Source organism: Lissotriton vulgaris, chromosome 2_1 (genome assembly GCF_964263255.1).
Source record: "Lissotriton vulgaris chromosome 2_1, aLisVul1.2, whole genome shotgun sequence".
Classification (NCBI taxonomy): Eukaryota; Metazoa; Chordata; class Amphibia; order Caudata; family Salamandridae; genus Lissotriton; species Lissotriton vulgaris.
Window position 1 is genome coordinate 1,835,545,044 of NC_141687.1, and position 21,712 is coordinate 1,835,566,755.

Genomic DNA, 21,712 nt, shown 5'->3' on the forward strand with positions numbered 1-21,712 from the left:
CCACGCTCAATCAATACTCAGATTCACCAAGATCCTGAGGAGATCTCAAACTTGGTGCTGGCTTATAAACATTCCCAATCATCACAATTCATAGCTGAACATAGCAGGCTATTGCAGTTTAAATCATGTGTGTGTCTTTTTACTTTTTCTACACAAGTAACATACAACATATAGAATGCAATGCACTAAAGTTAAGGTATGATGACCATTTTGTGATAAAGGCCTGCACAGTAAGACTTACAAAATAATCATACTATGTATGAAAGAAACTGATACATCGCAAGCAGAAAGATAAACCAAACGTATCCATTTCTTGTATTTTTATATACTGTTGAACTTCACCATACTCATATTCTGCTCTAATCTCAGACATTATTTTGTCTGGCTATTCTGTATTTATATTCCTGTCTTGAAGTTGTATAAAGTGCATTTGATTGATTACTTCGTGTTTATTGGACTACCTTGGATGTTCCAACCCCTGGAAAAAAGCAGTTTTCAAACATCATGCACTGCAGTTTTGCCTCTGACACTGCCCTGCAGCTCTGGTGACTCAAACCTTATCTGCAGGGGATTTGCTGGTGGCAGTCTCTCTATGAGCCAGTATTTATTTGTTCCATTCCACATTGATACACTGACTTTTAGCAGACCTTTCAGGAAAAGTCCTGATTTCCAGAAGATGGTGAGTCAATAAATGCAGTACCTGCCTGCTGGCAAAAAAACAATAATAAACTAAGATTTTTGATTTCCTCTATGAAGCAGCATTTGGAAAGGGGAGACCTCTCGGTCACCCCTAACGTATGGCTGGGTGCCCCGATCCCCCGGGAAACCTTTGCGGGCGGGGGGCGTGTCCCGGCTGGTATGCCCATAGCCCCTCCGCCTAAAAGGGTTGTCCTAAACACCCGCTCGGAAGTCCGTGCACCGATGGGCGGGATAGGGTCGCAGCCCCGCCTTCCAGCTGCTGGATAAAAGGTGCAGGAATCCAGGAAAGCGTCCTCTTGTTCCTGCGCTCTGAAGGCTGCACCACTCTTCGCTCGTGAGCCTTCAAGGGAACAAGCTGCAGTTTTTTGGGAACGTATAATCGTTGTGATTTCTGTTTCAGTCGTCAAGGCGTAGGCGTCAAGGCGTAGTTGGAGTTCGAGTCGCTACTGGAAAACAGGCAGAGTAAAACAGAACGCAGATATGCCTGGTAAGAAGAGTGGAAAGAGCTCCGAGGTGGAACGAATGCTGCGCACACTAGTGAACCAAGTGTCGGCGATGGACAGGAAATTCGGTAAAGTAGATCAGCTGGGTCACGGTCTAGCGGCCCTCCCGAAACAAGTGGAGGCCCAGGCAGAGCCCTCAGGGCGACCTAAAAGGATTGTGGGGCCTGCTTTGCCAAACATTACCCCAGGGGGGGATAAGGGGAAAAAGAGGAAGGGGAAAGCGGGTCCTAGCGAGGCCCCAGTCCCGATGGAGGTCCCACTGGTCCCAGTAGCACCAGCGTACAGCCCGGTAACCACACCGGATGGGGGATTGCCAATCCCTGTGGTTATCACACAGCTGGATAACGACCAAATGCCCCCCGAACTAGCGCTTCAGTTTTCGGCTGTGTTACCCTGGTTAAAGAAGGGAGCGGGGGGGGTCCGTGGCTGTGGAAGACCCGGCCGAAGAAGCTAGGCAGATTGTCGAACAGCTAAGGCAGACAAGGGGTGCTGGGACTGCGAACGTGCCTTCTATTTCCCCACAGGTGGCGAATCTGGTCATGGTCGAAAACCGGAATAAATCGACGGACACGGCTGGAGGTGCGGCGGACGCCGGTAAGAGATCTCTCCCAATGATGGGGGAGGGCGCGGTACCCTCAAGGCGGGAAAGCTTGGCGCAACATATTCCTATGGCAACTAAGGAACTGGTGTGGGCTAACAAATATTTAACCGTTTTGATGCTCATGACGAGCTCAGCTCGTCATGATGCACAGTTGAGCTGTGCTGATGACGAGCTGAGCTCGTCATGACACCAGCAAAATGGCAATTTTCAGCACAGGAGGGGGAAAACGCCTAGCAGCCAAGGTGATAAACATGTTTTCATTGTTGACTGATCATCGAGAGTTGGAATATGCCAAGACTCAGAAGGATTTATGGCACCCTAGTGTATGGCGGGCAAAAATGGCAGAATTCAGGGTCGAAGAGTCTATGATGAACTGGATCAGGGCCTTTTCTATTTTTGTCGCAATTATCGCTGAACGAACGCCAGAACTGTTGAGTGACCTCGCTTGCTACCAGAGCAGGATCACGGGCTTCCACGAGAAGTATGGAGGAGAAGAATGGAAAGGGTATGACATGGCTTTTAGAAAAGCGAAAGAGTTTAATGAAACATTGACTTGGGATTGTTTGGATACTGTATCTTGGCATGCACAGTTCTTGACGGGATCGGTGGGTGGGTCAGGGTCGAGCTCAAATGGCTCCAGGGCTTATCAACAGAAACATCCTCAGCCCTTTTGACCAACCTACGGGGGGAGTCCCAGCCTAGATCGGGCGGGAATGGAAATAAGCGAGGAGTGTGTTGGGATTTCAATAAGGGAACGTGTAACAGGCCGCAAGGAACGTGTAGGTTCAGGCATGCGTGCTCTGGTTGTGGCAACACCTCTCACCCCGAAACTAGCTGCCGATCCAGAGCCAATGGTACCGGAGGAAAAGGGGGTACCAAACAGGATTGATATGGTGCCGGGGAGGTCCAAACAATCACCCATGGATATTCTGGCTTTGACCCCTTGGCTGAACAAATACCCTGATCATGTGTCCGCTGGGATCCTGCGAGATGATTTAGAAAAGGGGGTGGTGATGAACAGAGTGTCTGAATTAAGCAGACCACTCTTACCCAGTCCAAAGATCAGGGGTTGATCTATCACCGTTTTTTAGCTCACTGCACCATCCCAGCTCAGAACCTGGCTACATGCAAATTAGTCTGTTCCTGTCCAAGTGCATGATGGGAACAGGGCAAACCAAACTACCAAGCCAATTCTTATACTGGGAAGGAAACAAGCTTCCGGGGACCGGTTTCTGGCATTTCAGCCGTCGTCGGCCCGGCTTGCTTGAATCCTGATGGTGCAATGAGCAAGGGACTCACATCTGAGTATACCCTTCCACGCTTATGGTGGACATTATTGCAATGAGCAAGGGACTCACATCTGAGTATACCCTTCCACGCTTATGGCTTCTCGTATGGCTTCAGGATCCCGGAGGGTGATTTTTGGGGGGCCCCCTCATGTAAGAACCAACTAACCGTTCAGCACAACCCGGCGGTGGCCGCCACAAAGATAGCCAAGGAGGTTGGCTTGGGGCGGGTTGCAGGACCTTTTAGTGACCCACCAACGGCTGACTTTGTGTGTTCCCCATTAGGGGTAGTGCCGAAAAAGGAGCCGGGGGAATACAGGCTCATCCATAACTTGTCGGCACCAAGAGGGGCTTCTGTTATTGAGGCGATCGACCCAGACATTTGCAGTGTAAGGTATGCATCTTTCGATGACGCAGTGGTAATGTTGAATCGCTTAGGCCCTGGAGTATTGTTAGCAAAATCAGATATTGAATCTGCATTTAGGTTACTTCCGGTGCATCCCCGAGATCAGCACTTGCTGGGTTTTACATTTCAGGGGAAATACTACATAGATAAGTGTATGCCGATGGGTTGTTCAATTTCGTGTGCCTATTTTGAAATGTTTAGCTCATATTTGGAGTGGGTATTCTCGAAGGCCACAGGGCACCAACATGCGATGCATTATCTTGATGATTTTCTGTTTCTCCGCTCAGCGGGCTCTCGGGACTGTGCACGGGCATTGCAGGATTCTGGGTATCGAACTAGACTCTGTGGAGGGTTGCTTCCGCTTACCGGCCGAGAAGATCGCCAAATTTAGGGCCTCCTTGTTGCAGTGTCTTCAGAACGAGAAAGTGACACTGCACCAATTACAACAAACAGTAGGTCAGCTGAACTTTGCATTGAGGGTTATCCCGATGGCTCGCCCTTTCTCACGATCCATTGCCCAGGCCATGGTTGGCCTGAAGGTAGGGCACCATCGCACGAGACTGTCGGCAGAGGTTCGCCAGGACATGCTCATTTGGCCGGGTAGTCTGGAGCAAAGCCCCGGCCTCGTCGGCTGAATTGGGCTTATGGACCGTTCTGCGGGCAGCGTGGGATTTGGCGCGATCCTTGGAAACCGTTGGTCGGCCCAAAGATGGCCAGCATAGTGGGAAACGAGTGGTTTGACGAGCAACATTGGCTTTCTAGAGCTATTCCCCATCTGGGTGGCACTGTCGGCATGGCCGGAGGAGTTCAGAGACCGCTCTGTGGTATTTTGATCCGATAACATGACTGTGGTTGAGTGCATTAATCAGCAGGCTGCACGCTGCAAATGGATATTACGATTGTTGAAAGAAATTGTGTTGAAATGCTTGAGATTAAACGTTCAATTCCGGGCAAAACATGTGCACTGAATAACGCAGCTGATGCGCTCTCTCGTTTCAAAATGCAGGCTTTCAGGGATTGTTTACCCTCAGCGGAGCTAGTGGCAGCGCCATTTCCCGAAGCATTATGGCAAATCGGCGCCCCGGACTACAAAACCTCGTGGCAGCCAGTTTAGCGCCCAGGACAAGGAAAGCTTATGAAGGGGCCTTCCGCTCGTACTGCGCTTTTTTGGGCCCGGCATGGGAGCATAGATGTGGTCAGGAGGGGTCCTTTAACCAACTTTTAGTGGCACTTCACAAGGAGGGCCGGTCGGCGGCAACCGGCAGTCGGTATAAGGCCGCCATATCATTTATGGCTCAGCTACATGGCATCAGGGACCCGACGGACTCCTTCGTAGACAGGAAGGCGCAGCGCGGCTGGCAGCGCTTAGAGGGGCGCAAAAAGGATACCAGGCACCCAATAGGATTTGACAGATTGACCTCCTTGTTGGCTAAGCTGGAGGAGACATGCTCCTCACATAGCGAGGTTGTGTTATTCCCGGCAGCGTTCGCGTTGGCTTTCTATGGGGCCCTGCGGGTGAGCGAATTAGTGGCTGCCAACAAAAGAGATACGGAGGGGGGTCTGCGCGGGGATCACACGCAAGTGAGGGGGGATTCTCTGCTGATCACGATAGCCAGGTCAAAGACGGATCAGGAGGCCCAGGGGAATAGCATTGTGTTGCAGCGTGCCCCAGGTAGTCCTTGTTGTCCAGTGAGGCATGTTGAAGCCTACCTAAAACAGAGGTTGACAACGTGGGGGGGGGCCTTGCTGCGACATGCGGACGGCACCCCGTTAACAAAGTTTCAGTTTCAGAGGGTGCTGGCAATCACGATTGCAGCAGCGGGCTTGAACCCGAGTGATTTTTGGACCCATTCATTCAGGATAGGGGCCGCTACAGAAGCAACGGCTCAAGGTCTGCAGGCAGACAATGTTAAACAGTTAGGCCGCTGGTCTTTGACTTGTTTCAAACGGTACGTGCGGCTGCACATGTTGTAACTTACTGATGAAGTGCACTCACGCTTGTTGTCTTTTGCTTGGATTACAGTATCACGAGCCTGTGACGCAGGGCGGAAATTGGGACCGGCCCAGTGTCAGCTAACCACCACTTCAGGAACAAGGAATGGAAGACGAGTAGTCTGGGTCGTGGGCCACTCATACGTGAGGCGTGCCGGGGACATATTCAAGACAGGTGATGCGATCCACACATCTGAGGAATATGGTTTCAGGGTGTCCTTCCATGGGAAAGGCGGCCTGTGTATTGACCAACTGCAAAGTTTTGTGGAAGAATTATTAGGGCGGCACAGGTCACTGCCATCTGTAGTCATAGTGCACATTGGGGGCAATGAATTGGTAAGGTTGGGCAGACGAGCTTTAATTGAGCACATACTTTCTGCAGTTAGTTGGTTAGCAAAGACGCTCCCGGGATGTACATTAGCTTGGTCTCACATGAGTCCGCGGAGGTTCTGGCGGGGTGGTTTGTCCACAACAGCATTGAACCATTCGGTAAAGAGGGTCAACAATAGAATGGAGAAATTGTTTTGCTCTGCTCATCTTCAAAGCATATCTCATGGGGGCATCTGGGGCGATCACTGTTATTCTGATGATGGGGTACACCTGTCCAGGGTGGGGAATGACTTACTGATAGGAGACATGATAGCTTGGCTAGTGGGGTTTAGGAGACATGACCTATAATAGTTGTGGGGGGCCAGATAGTCGGTCAACTATCTGGCCTGTGGCGGTAAGGTCATGATCGGTGAGCAGTGATTTCAAGGTCCCTAGGGGGGGTGCCACCTATTACGGATGGGAGCGCCCGGGGGGAGGCGGCCATTGGCCCCTCCCACGGGGGGGCGGCACCCATTACGGATGGGTCGCCCAGGGGGAGACGGCCATAGGCCCCTCCCAGGGGGAGACGGCTATATGCCCCTCCCCAGAATTTCCCGGGGGCCGGATATCCGCTCCGGCGGAAGAGAGTGCGGGGAAAGGGGGGGAGTCCACGCTGTCCTTCTTACGGATACCCCGCACGGGAACTCGGGCGACCTTAAGACGGCGTCGAGTGAAAGGGGGCCCCCACGACAAGGGAAGTTACAGTTGGCTACGAGGGTAAAGTCCTCTGCGCATGCGCCACTCACACGTGAGGGCGGGAATTTGGTGATAAGGACCTGACACCGGTTAAGACCTTGCCGTTGGCCCCTAACGTTAGGATGTACAAATTCATATGCAATGCATTATGTCTTGATGTTAGACTCGGTTAGGAAATCTTTGTATTAGAGATTTGTTAAGGTTAGCCTGAATACCTGTCTTCATCAAATGTAATGAAAGTTGAATCTGTACATGATACATGAAACGTTTTAATTTAAAGTTTAAATTTTTTTTTCATATTTTAATAAATACGGCCGTGGGGGTCGTGAGGCCCCCTGCCTTCCAAAAGTTCAACTGTGTCTGTCTCCTCCCATTGGGATTGGTGGTGGAAGGGGTGGCGGGCATCCCTGACCATATGGAAAGGGGAGACCTCTCGGTCACCCCGAACGTATTGCTGGGTGCCCCGATACCCCAGGAAACCTTTGCGGGCGGGGGGGCGTGTCCCGGCCGGTATGCCCATAGCGGCGTGGTCGGAGCACGCCCCCTCCGCCTAAAAGGGTTGTCCTAAACACCCGCCCGGAAGTCCGTGCACCGATGGGCGGGATAGGGTCGCGGCCCCGCCTTCCCGCTGCTGGATAAAAGGCGCAGGAATCCAGGAAAGCGTCCTCTTGTTCCTGCGCTCTGAAGTCTGCACCACTCGTCGCTCATGAGCCCTCAAAGGAACAAGCTGCAGTTTTTTGACCCACCCACCAGCCCCTGTTGCAAGAAATTTGGGAATAAACATAGTTCGAAGTTGCAATTTGTTGGTAATAAAACATGTCTTGTGGGAATCATTGCCTTCATTGTAAGTTGATACCAAGAGTTTGCATGTAACCGAATACTTGCTTATAGGCCTTTTTTCCTTTGTAGAAATGTTAAGGAATGTATACAATAAAGAACGTTCTGTGCTATAGGACCTTTCTTCCTTTGTAGCATTGTTATAGTTATTGGATATATCGAGCTGTACTTTAAGAGTGAGCATAGGTTTTTCTCCCTAGTAGGTAACCAACTGTCGTATTTATTTAGTCTTCGGTCGGGCGGTAAGGTCATGATCGGTGAGCAGTGATTTCAAGGTCCCTAGGGGGAGCGTCACCCATTACGGATGGGAGCGCCCGGGGGGAGGCGGCCATTGGCCCCTCCCACGGGGGGGCGGCACCCATTACGGATGGGTCGCCCAGGGGGAGACGGCCATAGGCCCCTCCCAGGGGGAGACGGCTATATGCCCCTCCCCAGAATTTCCCGGGGGCCGGATATCCGCTCCGGCGGAAGAGAGTGCGGGGAAAGGGGGGGAGTCCACGCTGTCCTTCTTACGGATACCCCGCACGGGAACTCGGACGACCTTAAGATGGCGTCGAGTGAAAGGGGGCCCCCACGACAAGGGAAGTTACAGTTGGCTACGAGGGTAAAGTCCTTTGCGCATGCGCCACTCACACGTGAAGGCGGGAATTTGGTGATAGGTACCTGACACCGGTTAAGACCTTGCCGTTGGCCCCTAACGTTAGGATGTACAAATTCATATGCAATGCATTATGTCTTGATGTTAGACTCGGTTAGGAAATCTTTGTATTAGAGATTTGTTAAGGTTAGACTGAATACCTGTCTTCATCAAATGTAATGAAAGTTGAATCTGTACATGATACATGAAACGTTTTAATTTAAAGTTTTACATTTTGTTTCATATTTTAATAAATACGGCCGGGGGGGGGGGTCGTGAGGCCCCCCTGCCTTCCAAAAGTTCAACTGTGTCTGTCTCCTCCCATTGGGATTGGTGGTGGAAGGGGTGGCGGGCATCCCTGAGCATAAGCCTCTCCGCGTTCTTTCCTGTCACCTCGCTGACTGCAATAGATCATGCATGCCCAAATGTACAGCAAAAGGGGCTGGGGGATAAGAGTGCTAAGAGAAGGAGAGCGGAACCACAAGATGATAGAATATTCAGATAATATCAAGGCATCAGTACAAATAAATGCTACCTAAATGTCGGTATTTCTGTCAGCCATCTTGATTTACATAGGTAGGGCCAAGCTTTCCTCTTGGAAAAAAACGCACTTTGCTTGGAATTGAATCCTATTCTTTATAAAGGCCAATAAAATTGTCACGTAGTTGCTAACCTTGTGCCCAGTTCAGGATAATAAATCTATGGGAGGAATGTTCGCAAAACATAAATGTATGCCTATGCATAAGTAAAAATACTCTAGACTTAAAATCAATTCAGCAACTCCAGGCTAGTAACCTTACTGCCATATCTTAAGTGTAAATCGGACCACTATACTTGTAGGGTAACAAAAATCACCTGAAGTAAATGTGTCAAAGGACCCACAGACATAGAGCCCACACCCTGGTCTCTGCCCTCTTCCTCTTGAGCTACAATATGTTGTTAAGCCAAACACGAATCACACCACCATGGTTCACATTATCCCACCTAAAAGGAAGAGGAACTCAACTTAACTTCTTAATGCAGTTCTCTACAGTAACAGCATTGGGAGACTGGTCCACCTCAAAACTTAGATAGGCACAATCTTTGCTGCCTGAAGTCAGCTGGCTACTTCTGGATGTTCCACATGTTGGGAACATGCTGGGCTTTTAGTCCTTTACAGTATCTTTTCCTTTTGAGCCAGATACACTTTGTCCATCTCTGAGGAGCCTGTCAGGCTTCTAGGTAGACCCTCAGCTCCTTCAGCAAGTTGCAGACATCAGGAGATGGCCCCTAACTTCTGGGAGACTTGCTGTCTTGCAGACACCAGTGCTGGTTACACTGAAGTCCTTTGAATATTCTACAGAGTTCTCCTTTTCTTAGTCAAATTTTTTTTTTAAAAAGGAACAAGCGTAGTGGCTTGGGTCCACATTTTATACTGGATGTGGATCCACTGTCTAAGTTATGGTACTAGTTTGGGGCAGTTCCCTTTCAAATGTCTTTTCCTGGCTGTTGCTCATACACATCCTTTGGGCAAGGTGATAGCTATGACAGCAATCAGAAATGATGCTAGCGCCCAACAGGAGCATTCAAAACATGGGCACAATGAAGTGTGAGATCTCCGCACCTGGCTGTCATCAGACAATAAACAGGGACAAAGACTAGAAACATACCTTTAACAACAGAAACTGCTGACTCACCCCTACCATCTAAAAATGGCAGTGTTCAGAAAGAACTAATCAGAAGCGCTTTGCTACCTCTTGGTGAATGGGTCCTCATCATCTAGCCACAGGAATGCAGTGAATACACGTTCATTGCCTAAGGAAGCTGTATTCCCTCATTGTCCATCTTGTGGGATGCTAACCCAAGGGTCTTCCAATATGTATTCCACTGGTCCCATTACTCATAAGCTTACTGTGCTCTTACAGTTCACCCACATGTGCTTGACATCCACCGCACATTCACACATTTGACGTGCCCATGGAATGTTCGCGCAAGGGTCAGGAGGACACAATAAAGCACAACTCGGATCCGTTGACTACACTCTCTTATGACACAAAAATATGTCTTGTAAAGAAAGATAATTCAGAAAGCTTGGTACGCAGCCACTGCCACTTTATGTGATCAACCCAGGACCTGGCCAGTGTCCCATGTCGGTTATGAGGGCAGGCTTGGTGTGCTCTTCCAGATTACAGAACAGGTTCTGGACCTTGCGTTACGATGGGCAGGTCTAGACCCCTGTGCACATGGTGGATTAGTGTGGCTACAGGGCAACAAAAATGTCAGGCTTGCAGTTTCACCTGCAGTCACTCAGAGGAGGTTACATGCCCTACACCATGCAAGAGACTATTCAGTCCCTGCAGTATGTCTATATCTATGTATTGTTTTCTGATTTTTTTCTCGATTACATGAAACTGGCAAGGTAGCAAAAACTGTCTATAAGCCAGACATAAAAAGAACTAGTGCCTCATTTATGAGGCTGTGTGTCACTTTCACGCCGCCGGTGCGTCACTTTTTTTGACGTACCAGTGGCGTAAAAAATGTGCCTTGTTGCGCCATATTTACAAAGTGACGCATCTAGGTAGATACGTCACTTTTGTAAACCCCTGCGCCCCATTATACCTGCGCCAGGTATGTATGCAAGGGGGGCTTATTGACGCAAGAAAAGGTCCTGGAAGTGACGCAGTGAAATCTATGAGATTTCACTGCGCCACTTCTAGGACGTCAATATCTTACGCCTACCTCATGGCAGGCGTAAGACTGACGCAGGCCCTTTCACACGGGGCCTGCCCCATGTGAAAGGACACATTGCTGGAGTTGCGTCACTTTTATGACACACTGCAGGAATGCGTCACTTTTGCGCTTACAGATACGTCAGAAATACTGACGTATCTGTAACTCCTTGCGACATGATGCGTCATATTATAAATATGACGCATCAATCATGTCGCAAGGAGTGCACACTGAGAAGTGACGCACCGCTGCTTTCACACAGCGATGCGTCATTTCTCATAAATGAGGCCCAACTAGTGTTTAAGTAACATACATGTAGGCTGTTATCTTAGTAACCAGAAGATGAACACCAAACACCATATAGACCAGTTAGTTTCTCTCCACGAGTATCAGGCTTAGGGTATTTATGCTCTGTGCCACAGAGGTTCCTCGGGCAGCTTAAAAACTGCTACAGAGCAGCGAAAGAAAAGAAAGGACAACACACTCCCACGAGAAACAAATATTAAATGCTACTCTTCAACCTCCACAATTCCGCAAAGGAAATTTAAACTTTATCTCAGTGATCAATGTTTCAAAGCTGTGAAAGGTATTTAAAACAACAAAAATACATACCCGCATTATTACCATCATTCTTTAACTATAAAGTTTTTTTATGTGCTATCAATTGTGGCAGCTGTAGTGCTCTACAATCTGCCTCACAGTTTTGGTCTTAGTGATATGACGGACAGAGGGAGACGTGAGCAACAAGCATTTCATAATTAGTTTCTTACTACAAACCCTTATGTCACACATTATATATATATTGAAGGATGAACAGTGATATATAGTTTTTATCCACACTACTGAGGAATTCTCCCTCTAAAAATCACGAAGCAGCTGACAAATATGTAATCATTGTGTACAGTTTTCGAGTGAGCTTTTAAAATGCTTCATTAAGAATATAACTAAGTAGGATTTGGTTAAAGATTCGTAAATCCTCCAGGGCTGCTTCCTTAACGCAATCCCTATTCTTCATTTATAACCGTCTATTACACACTCCTTACACCCTTCACCAACGTTTCCCTAACACACCCGATACTTGTTGGTCATGTGCTTCCCCACATGCTACCTTGTTTCACATGTTGTTCCTTTGCAAGAATGTTCATGCCTTCTGGTTACAAGTTTGGGCACAAATTAATGTCATTTTTTCCACTACTATTCCGTTCTCAAATGCTCATGTTTTCCTGGGTAGCCTGTCTCCTTGTTGGGACTGTAATGACCTTAATGTTCGAATTGTTGATTTATTATTAGCGGTTGCCTTTCAACAGATCACGATCAATTGGAAGTCTACATCCAGTATTACTTTTAAAGCTTGGTGGTGTAATGTAGTTCACAACCACAGACTCGATACTGCTTTTGTTTTTCCTCCACAGATGGCAACTAAACGTGCTGACTTATGGCTTCCTATTACATTGTATTTAGATAAATGTGCACTCCGTTCTTTTCGCCCTCGACCTGCGCAGCAGGAAGTACCTAAACCTCCTTGATACCCTTCACATTACTTTCTATTTAACCATTCTATTTTACTGCATAGCCGTATTTGCATTCTATTACATTACTTATTTATTATGCCCTTTATTTTTTGTGCTTTCCCAAATATGATTCACTTCTATATTTTGTATGTTGTATTGATTGTGTTGAATTGCATTGCTCTCCTTTTTATTACTCCATCATTGTAAGATTTTATTTCCCCTCTCCCCTACTCCCTTCTTATTATTTCTCCACCATTGCTCCCTTATTAGTATTGTCCCTGATTTGTATTATTACCATGCTCTTCTTCAATAAACTTGATTTTGAACTGAAAAAAAGAATATAACTAAGTGATTTGTTGAGAACGAAACCTAGCAAATACGCTATTTTACTAGGATTCGTAGTCTAATAAAGGTATTGATGTGTTACTTTCATAGCATGAATGATATGTAAATTAACTAACATTCACTTTAAATAGTCATGTATACTGAGTCCCTCATGTGTTTCAGATTGCCTTTTGGGAATAGATGGAATGGCGCCGTGCTTACCAAAGGGAGCAATACAAGGCTTCTGAAATCTCTCCTTTTTCTGCCTCCCCTAGGTGCTCCCCTAGGTCTCATAAGCAAAGACTATTCCAAGAATAGCAGGGCTGCTCTCCGAGCGCCTGCCCAAGATATTACACGGGTTCACTGGACCCCAACTCTAAAGTCACTAAACAGTCATATACTCTACCTTCGAAGCCTTTCTCCATAATGTATGTGTTCTGGCGTCTATCGAGCCCACAAGCACCTGCATAGAATGATATACAATGGAAAAGCAGTGAATATTGTGGAAATTCCAACATTTTTTTGTTCTTCATCATCTACATGTCCCCTCTGTTGGGCTTCACATTTCTGGACTTACACAAATTCCTCATGTGATGCAATTATCTCTCTCTAAAGACAACCAAGTTGAAGACTATGAGAAAAAAATCTCAGAATGTCTGTGGGTGATCCTGCAGAAGGGAGAGGACTACACAGTCTTGTTGGCCTTTGGTGAGGGGAAATGGGCGAGCGGCAAGGATACAGGGCATTTTGTCCTCGTGGAATTGGGTAACCTGGATGGGCCTCATGATTTTTAACTGCAGAGTAATTGGTAGCGTGACTGGGCAAGGCAGTTCTCATTAAGAAGAACATGTTCAGGTGTGATTAGAGTGTAAGACTTTTTCCTGATGTCAACCCGAAGCTCTTTGTCCAAAGTTTGCGTATGTTCATAAGAAGGATAGGACTGGAGGCCTTGATACTCAGAGAGGTGAGCATTCTCTGTATACTTGGAGGTCCATGCATGCAGGGAACTGGACCAGACTGCTTGAGCCAAACTGCTCTTAACTGCAGGGCCATTGATACAACAAGAGGCTTGGACTGCCAGTCATAATATGCAATGAACTGATTGGAGCACACTGGATGGGCCTGGCAGCTCTTATGTGTGGGGCCATCGATAAAACAAGACAGTCAGAAGTTGTTATCTTCATGTGTACAGAGACGGGCATCCCAGAAGGGTTTGTCTCCCCTTAACTCTGTGGTCATAGACACAAGTAAGCGATAGGACTGATGGTTCTTGACTGTAGGAAAATGGGCATTCTGCATGAGCTTGGCATGCTTTTCTACCACAAAACTCTAACCACTTGTCTAAATAATGGCCAAGTGCAGTGAAAAACCCAAACCTCTGAGTTACATATTCAATGGCTATGTATCCACTGCAGGATCCAACTGATTGGAGACAAAGCACCAACAGATACGCATGGCGCGCTATATAAAATTGTGTATGAATACAAAAAATAAAAAATGGCTTTTATCATTGCGTAAATAATGAATTTTAAATGTTATATTTGCAACATTAAGGTAGACATAAAAATCCAAATGAGTGCTTTGTGGCCGAGTAGCTTTCTTCACATTATTCAGTAATAAAGCCCCTTAGCACTATTTTAAATGTGTACTTTCCACCTTAGCTCCAGGTGTCTACAGGTCATGATTGGGATAAAGGATGTGGACCAGGTGAATAGGGATAGTGGAACACGGATTTAGGGTGTGAATATTACACACACTTGTTTTACGTTTATGTAGCCTAATTCACAACTAGTTGTGCCAGCATGGAAGGTACAAACAGGCAAAGAATATACTCTTAACAATGAACCGTCGTTTTCAGCTAAACTTAGGTTTAGGGGAATATTAAAGGCGATATGCCCTAACACTTTCTCTTCTTGGCTCCCCAAGTTCTTCATACGAGACCCTCGCTCCTCACTTAGTCTATCGATGAGTGTCAGGCTCCTAACAAGCAAACATGTTGGGATCTGACATATATACAATACAATGGAAATGTATCTTAAAAAATACATTAGGATGGCCTCAATGAGCAACTGACCACCCCTGGGCAGTGGTGCCCACTAACCTATCATAAAATGAGGACTCCTACACGAGAATTCCTTTGACCAGGGAGGAACCCTATTTTATTTTCACGTAACTGTATGCGGTTTGCACGAAGAGCCCATTTTGGACCCCATCCGGTTGCCTTGGAGGCTTGGGGACTCCAGAGCGATGGAAAAGAGGCACCAGAAAAGAGGGTAAAATAAACCAGGTAGAGGAAATGATGAGGAAGCCTTATGACTGGAGTGATCTTGACAGGAACGCTAATATTGCAGCAGACTGAGTGACATTAACCGGCCTTAGGTTTATTGAAGACAGGTTGGGAGAGAACAAGAGGTAATATGGGAGAGTTAGAAATGGGTAGTGGTGGGAGCGAAGCATTAAGGATATCCCAGAGGATGGAGTGTAAAGAAAGCTTATAAGTGAACAGGGTACACGCATCCAGAAATCACTTGCAGCCTGATTCATGTACGGGCCGTTTTGCGAGGCTCAAATAGCGAATCATAAGGAATCGCTATTTGAGACTCGCAAAACGGCATTCATGTAGGAATTGCTACTTAAATAGCGATTCCTACATGTTCTTTATTTGCGAGTAGCAATTTGCTACTCGCAAATACTCCCCATTCATTCCTATGGGCAAAGAGGCCCATTGGAATGAATGGGGATTTGCGAGTAGCAATTTGCTACTCGCAACTGAGATAGCGATTTTAAGGGTGACAGGGGTGTCCAAAGGACGCCCTGTAGCACCCCTAAAATGCACTTTTGGACAGGTGTTGCGCACACACATGTCCAAAGGACATGTGTGTGTGCTACATGCAACTTTGAAAAATGCTTTTAAAAGCATTTTTCGGAGTTTTTGCTATTTACCGACAGGTCTGACCTGTCGGTAAATAGCGGCCCCAAAAGTCCAAAATCGCTATTTTGTTGTGTGTCATGAATAGCATTTAAGGAATCTCTATTAGAGATTCCTTAAATGCCATTCCACGCAAATATGCGAATTCTTAAATAGCGATTTTTGCATTTGGTATCATGAATACCAAATGCAAAAATTGCGCTCGCAAAGGGCCAGATTCTGAGAATCTGGCCCTTTGCGAGTGCAATTTAGCTACATGAATCAGGCTGTTGGTCACTAAAAATTCACAGGTGAGAAGCTTAAAACCCTGGTCTGAAATGAATACACAACTTTATATCAACACGAATGCCTATCACAAGAGCAGTTTAAACCCAGCACACGTACGACCTGCTTTCCCAATCTATACACAGACATGACATGACGGAAGGCGGAGGGGATCACCACAAGATGGGATACTGAAAACTGTGAGTTAAAGAAAAATGCTTGTAAAATGGCATTTTGTACGGCTAAAATAAGAGACAATGACATGGCCACTTGAACAACCACAGGATGGCTTTTAAACGTGGTGCCGGTATATGTTCGTTTGTATAAACAACAAAAGACAACTTTAGTTTATCAAAAACAAAGGTAACCAGTGAGATACTAATGATTTATTAAACCGTAACACAATATATTTTTATGCCAGTGAATGGCACTGTAAATGCCTCTAAAACACAGCAAAACCCGTAAATTAATTGGCCACATCTCTAATAAATTAGCGGCAATCAAAATTAAGACAAGATGCACTGATTGGCTGTCCATTCTTCAATAGAACAGCCAGGAATGTTTTTAAAAAAAAAATATTTTTATTGAGTTTCCCCCCCACATTTTTCCAATAAATCCAATGCATTTTTACAGTACAGATATTACATACACAGAAAGTTCGACATTCAGCAGAAAAAAGGAAAAAAGAAAAAGAACCTAAAGAAACAGATTCTTACCCCTATTTACCCCTATTCTTCCATTGCTCAATGGGTAACCATATCCTACCCCCCAGTGCCCTTGCCCTTCTGCCTTTCCTATCATAGATGGCTTTCTCCAAGTTGTATGTGGAAAGAAGCCTTGCTATCCATGACTGGAATGTAGGTGCCGTTTTATCAAGCCAGGCCCTTGCAATTATAATCCTAAAATCTGCTGTAACCATAAACACAAATTCTGGATATTCGCTATTATCTCCTATATTCACCCCTAGCATTATCAACTCATCCGTTAATTTAATCTTCATCCCCAGAGATCCCTCCAGAAATTCTTTGATTGCCAGTTTTAGTGTATAGAGTTGTGGGCATTGTGCAAACATATGTGTAATATTGGCACTGCTTGAGTTACACCGCGGACAAGTTATTCCAGTGCTACCTCCCCACTGGGCAATTCTAGCGGGTGTATGATACAGAGAATAAACTGTCTTATAGTGCTGAGTTTGTAACGTTGCCAAGCACAACACAGACCGGCCTATATCTAATGAGGCTTGTAATCCCTCGGGGTGCGCCCCTACTTGTTCCACCCACTTATTGGCATATTTCTCTCTATCATCTGTTTTTAATGCACAAAGCTCTGCGTACAATTGCCTGATCGTACCACGTAAGCGACGCTCCAAATAGTCCATTATCCTACAGTGAGACATCCCTGCTGGCCCGCCCTGTTTCTTATAAAAATAGCTCCTCACTGGTAGATATTTAAAAAAATTGCTTCCTGGTATCTTGAATTTGTTTTGAATATCCTGAAACAGTAGGAACACCCCTTTAGCGTCCAGCAAGTCCCCTAATTTCTTGATCCCCTTGCCATCCCAATCCTTCATAACTGCATCCCTGAAGATCTCTGCAGGAAAATCGTTGTTTGTATACAGCCTCAGATACCTATTATACCTCCCAATTCCTAGCTTTTTCCCAACGGCCTTCCAGATTTTATATATAGCACTCAGGGTCTTGAACCTAGTGTGTTTAAAGTAGGCATAATCCACTGTATTTACTAAGGCATTCTCTGCCTCCTTGCCCAGAACCGCTTCATAAACGTTCATGCTGCCCAATCTCTCACCATACTGGCTACTACCTCCTAATAACCATTGAGAGTATTGGAGAGCTACTGCCCAGTAGTACAGCCTAAAATCAGGTGCCCCCCATCCCCCTTCTCCCTTGGTAGTGTCAAAAATCGATATGCTCTACGTGTCTTCCCCTGTGCCCATATTAGCCTGTTCAATATTGCTTCTATTCTATTGAACCATGTGCCATCAAAGTATAAGGGAATCGCTCTGAAAATATATAAAAAGTTTGGAAAAGTAACCATTTTAATCATATTGATACGCCCCATTAATGTCAAGTGTAAGTTGTTAATTCTCTCCAAATTTCTTTTGACCTTCCCTAGAAGTGGCTCCATATTAATCTCTATTAATCTATCCAGATCTGCTGACACCCTAATCCCCAAATACATTGCTTCTGAAACTACCCTCGTATCCTGGAATGTTGTGAACCTATTCTGCACTACCTGTGTCTTTCCTCTGTTTATAAGATACCCTGAAATCACCCCGAAATTCCTTGCCTCTTGCTCTATTTCGATCAATGCCCCCTCCGGTTCTGGTGTTGTAATGGCTACATCGTCCGCATAAGCGAATAATTAATATTCCTGCTCATGCAGCCTAACTGGGGGAATCCTATAGTTGTAGGTAAGCCTTCTTAACAACGGGTCCAGATATATGGCAAACAGTAGAGGCGAGGCTGGGCAGGATGTACCACGTTACCACGCGTACTTTTAGCACGCATACCATTACCACGGATTTTTTACAACGCAGGTCATGTTACAACGGATACCCTTACAACGCAATACACTACAACGCACATACTATTACAACGCATACCATTACAACGTAAGTATAGGTAAGTATATATATTTAAAAAAAATATATTTTTGTAATATTTAATTTAATAATTCATTAATATATTTTAAATAATTATTTTTTAAATATTTAATTTAATTATTCATCATTTAATCATTAAATAATTATATTAATGAAATTATTTTTAATTGTAATTTTTTTAAATATATATTAAAAATACCCCTGTACCCCAAACCCATACCCAGCCCTAAAACCTAAAAATACCCCTGTACCCCAAAACCCAAACCCAGCCCTAAAACCTAAAAATACCCCTGTACCCCAAAACCCATACCCAACCCTAAAACCAAAAAATACCCCTGTACCCCAAAACCCAAACCCAGCCCTAAAACCTAAAAATACCCCTGTACCCCAAAACCCAAACCCAGCCCTAAAACCTAAAAATACCCCTGTACCCCAAAACCCAAACCCAACCCTAAAACCTAAAAATACCCCTGTACCCCAAAACCCAAACCCAGCCCTAATACCTAAAAATACCCCTGTACCCCAAAACCCAAACCCAGCCCTAAAACCTAAAAATACCCCTGTACCCCAAAACCCAAACCCAACCCTAAAACCTAAAAATACCCCTGTACCCCAAAACCCAAACCCAGCCCTAAAAGCTAAAAATACCCCTGTACCCCAAAACCCAAACCCAGCCCTAAATCCTAAAAATACCCCTGTACCCCAAAATCCAAACCCAACCCTAAAACCTAAAAATACCCCTGTACCCCAAAACCCAATACCCCAATACTTACCTTTAAACTTACCTAAACTTACGATGTAATGGTATGCGTTGTAATAGTACCTGCGTTGTAAAAAAATGCGTGGTAAAGGTATCCGTGGTAATGGATCCTGCGTGGTAATAGATCCGTGGTAACGGTACTGCGTGCTAAAAAATCCGTGGTAACAGTTACATACCGGCTGGGCATCCCTGCCTAGTCCCCCGCCTGATCTGTACTGCCTTCGTATAGGATTTATTAATTCTTATCCTGGCCGACGGGTGTTTATATAATGCCTGGATTGCTTTTATGTAGCTGTTGCCTATACCAGCCCATTCCATGGCTTTCCACAGGTAGTCCCAGGAGACCCTGTCGAAGGCCTTCTCGGCATCCAGAAAAATAGCTGCGACAGGGTCTCCTGCAACCTCGGCTGCATCTAGGATGGTAATCATCTGTCTTGTATGTTGGGTAGTCCCTTTGCCTGGGATAAAGCCATGCTGTGCCGGGGACACGAACCCCACGATAACCTTACTCAGCCTTTTTGCCAATGATTTAGAAAATATTTTTGCATCTGCATTCAGCAGCGTTATTGGCCTGTATGAACCTGGTTCTGTTGGAGGTTTATCCTTCTTTAATATCACAATTATATCCGTCCCAGGACTGTGGGACTACCCTACCCCCCTGTGCCATGCAGCAAATTGCCCACATGTCCGTTCCTAACACGTCCCAAAAAGTCCTATAGAATTCTGCCGTAATTTGATCTTGACCTGTTGCCTTACCAGAGGGGAGACTGAATGTCGCCTCCCTTACCTCCTGGATCGTTAACGGCAGGTCTAGCTTTTCCCTCTCTTCAATACTTAGCCCTACAGAACAGCCAGGAATGTGAAGCTATTGTTGGTGTTAACATAATAAAACCAATAAACCAATGTCTTCATATGGAGCACAGCAAAACGGACTCTGTGGCTTGATTCCGAGGCATCCCATGAACATGGGAGACAGACTACTGCTATTTCTAGCTAGAAAATCTTAGATCTTGGCTGGTACAAGTGAAAACAGACTCCCATCTTCACAACCATAAATTTCTCTATTCTGCAAGGATATCTCAAAGAGAAGTTCCTGATTGTGAAGATGAAGGGGCTTATTCTCTAGCCCCTATCGCCATGGGAATGTCACTTTTTCTGACATTCCGGTGGCGATGGGGTCTGCGCCTTATTCTCAAGACCGCATTAACCCACTTAACGTGGCTTTGAGAATAAGGCCCCTTTCACGCTAAATTTAGCGTGAAAGGGGTGTACAGTGGGTGTTGCAGTAGGCGTTCCACCGCAACACCCATTGTGATCGATGCTACCTCCTATTATCAAGGGCAGCGATAATAGTTGACAGCGCCAAACTTAAGACCTGAAAAATCCTGGTCTTAAGGTGGCGGAACGAGTACTCCTCGTTTTTGCTTTTTCAATGTGTGCTGCCTTGTGCTGCATACATGGAAAAAGCAAAATGCCATGGTTTGTTCATGAACAGAAAGGTGTCCCTTCCTGTACATGTACAAACCTTTTCAGAAATGCCATTTTGTAACTTTGATGTGTGCTGCATGAAGCAACACACATGAAAGTTACAAAATGGTATTTTGGGATTGTTTATGTGCAGGAAGGGGCACCTTCCTGTACATCCCTCCCCTGCACACAGACACCCTTGCACTCTGGTTCAAGGATGTCTGTGTTGGCGCTAAGTCGTGAAACTTGGCGCCATCGCAGGGGAAAACGCCAGGCTGCACCACATTCTTGAGAATAGGGTGCAGCCTCGCGTTTCCGAAGTGGCAGTGAGAGGCGTTAAGCCAAGGAGGCTAACGCCTCTCTCTGTCACTTCCTTGAGAATATCCCCCAAAATCTCTTTCAGTTGCACTAACTATGACCTAAAATTTTCTAGCTACAATATAAGCTAGAGTATAATTTACAATGGTAAAAAAAATGCATTGGTTAAGCTGCACTTTTATGTGAAGGTATTGTTATAAAACGAAACTACATGAAGGGAAAATGTGAAAAAGATGGGATATAAGGTAACAAACTAATATGTTACCTATGTAGTGATAATGTGACCGTAAACTTTACTAGACATAGAAGAAATAAAATTGGCTGGGTTATGAGCAGTATAGCAAATCTAATTATGCACGAATTACAATCTGCTATAAATTTTATTTATCAGAAAGTACATTTTCTAAAATATGACACCCACAGTCATTAATCAACCACATTTTTTTTATATATATTACTGGTTATTATTTGACTATGGTCCTGATGAGGATGCTTACAGTTTTAGAATGATGATGAAAAGTAGTACTTCACATTTAGCAAACAAAGGAGCTGGCCATGATCATTTAATGATTAACGAAGAATAAATATTATTTGTGCATTTTTTAAAACAGTCTTTATTGTTTTCATATTGCTACATACAAAACAGATACAATATTACACAGTTAGTATCACATGACGAACAGTACAGTTTATCGTTTTATTCGCCTACTGGTACCAAGGGTCACATAGACTCACTGGCCCAACAGGCGTCAGGAAGGAGAACATTGCACAAATGGAACAA

At 45.5% G+C, this 21,712-nt stretch overlaps 1 protein-coding gene across 2 annotated transcripts in view; it reads right to left on the bottom strand.

Moving 5' to 3' along the window:
* Positions 1 to 21,712, bottom strand: part of MEGF11 (multiple EGF like domains 11) — a 1,355,792-nt gene that overhangs the window by 32,551 nt on the left and 1,301,529 nt on the right. For both annotated transcript variants that reach the window (XM_086957988.1, XM_086957987.1), the window contains one exon: positions 12,977 to 13,033. In XM_086957988.1, coding sequence (XP_086814114.1) covers positions 12,977 to 13,033 — 57 coding nt within the window. The remainder of the gene's footprint in view (positions 1 to 12,976; positions 13,034 to 21,712) is intronic.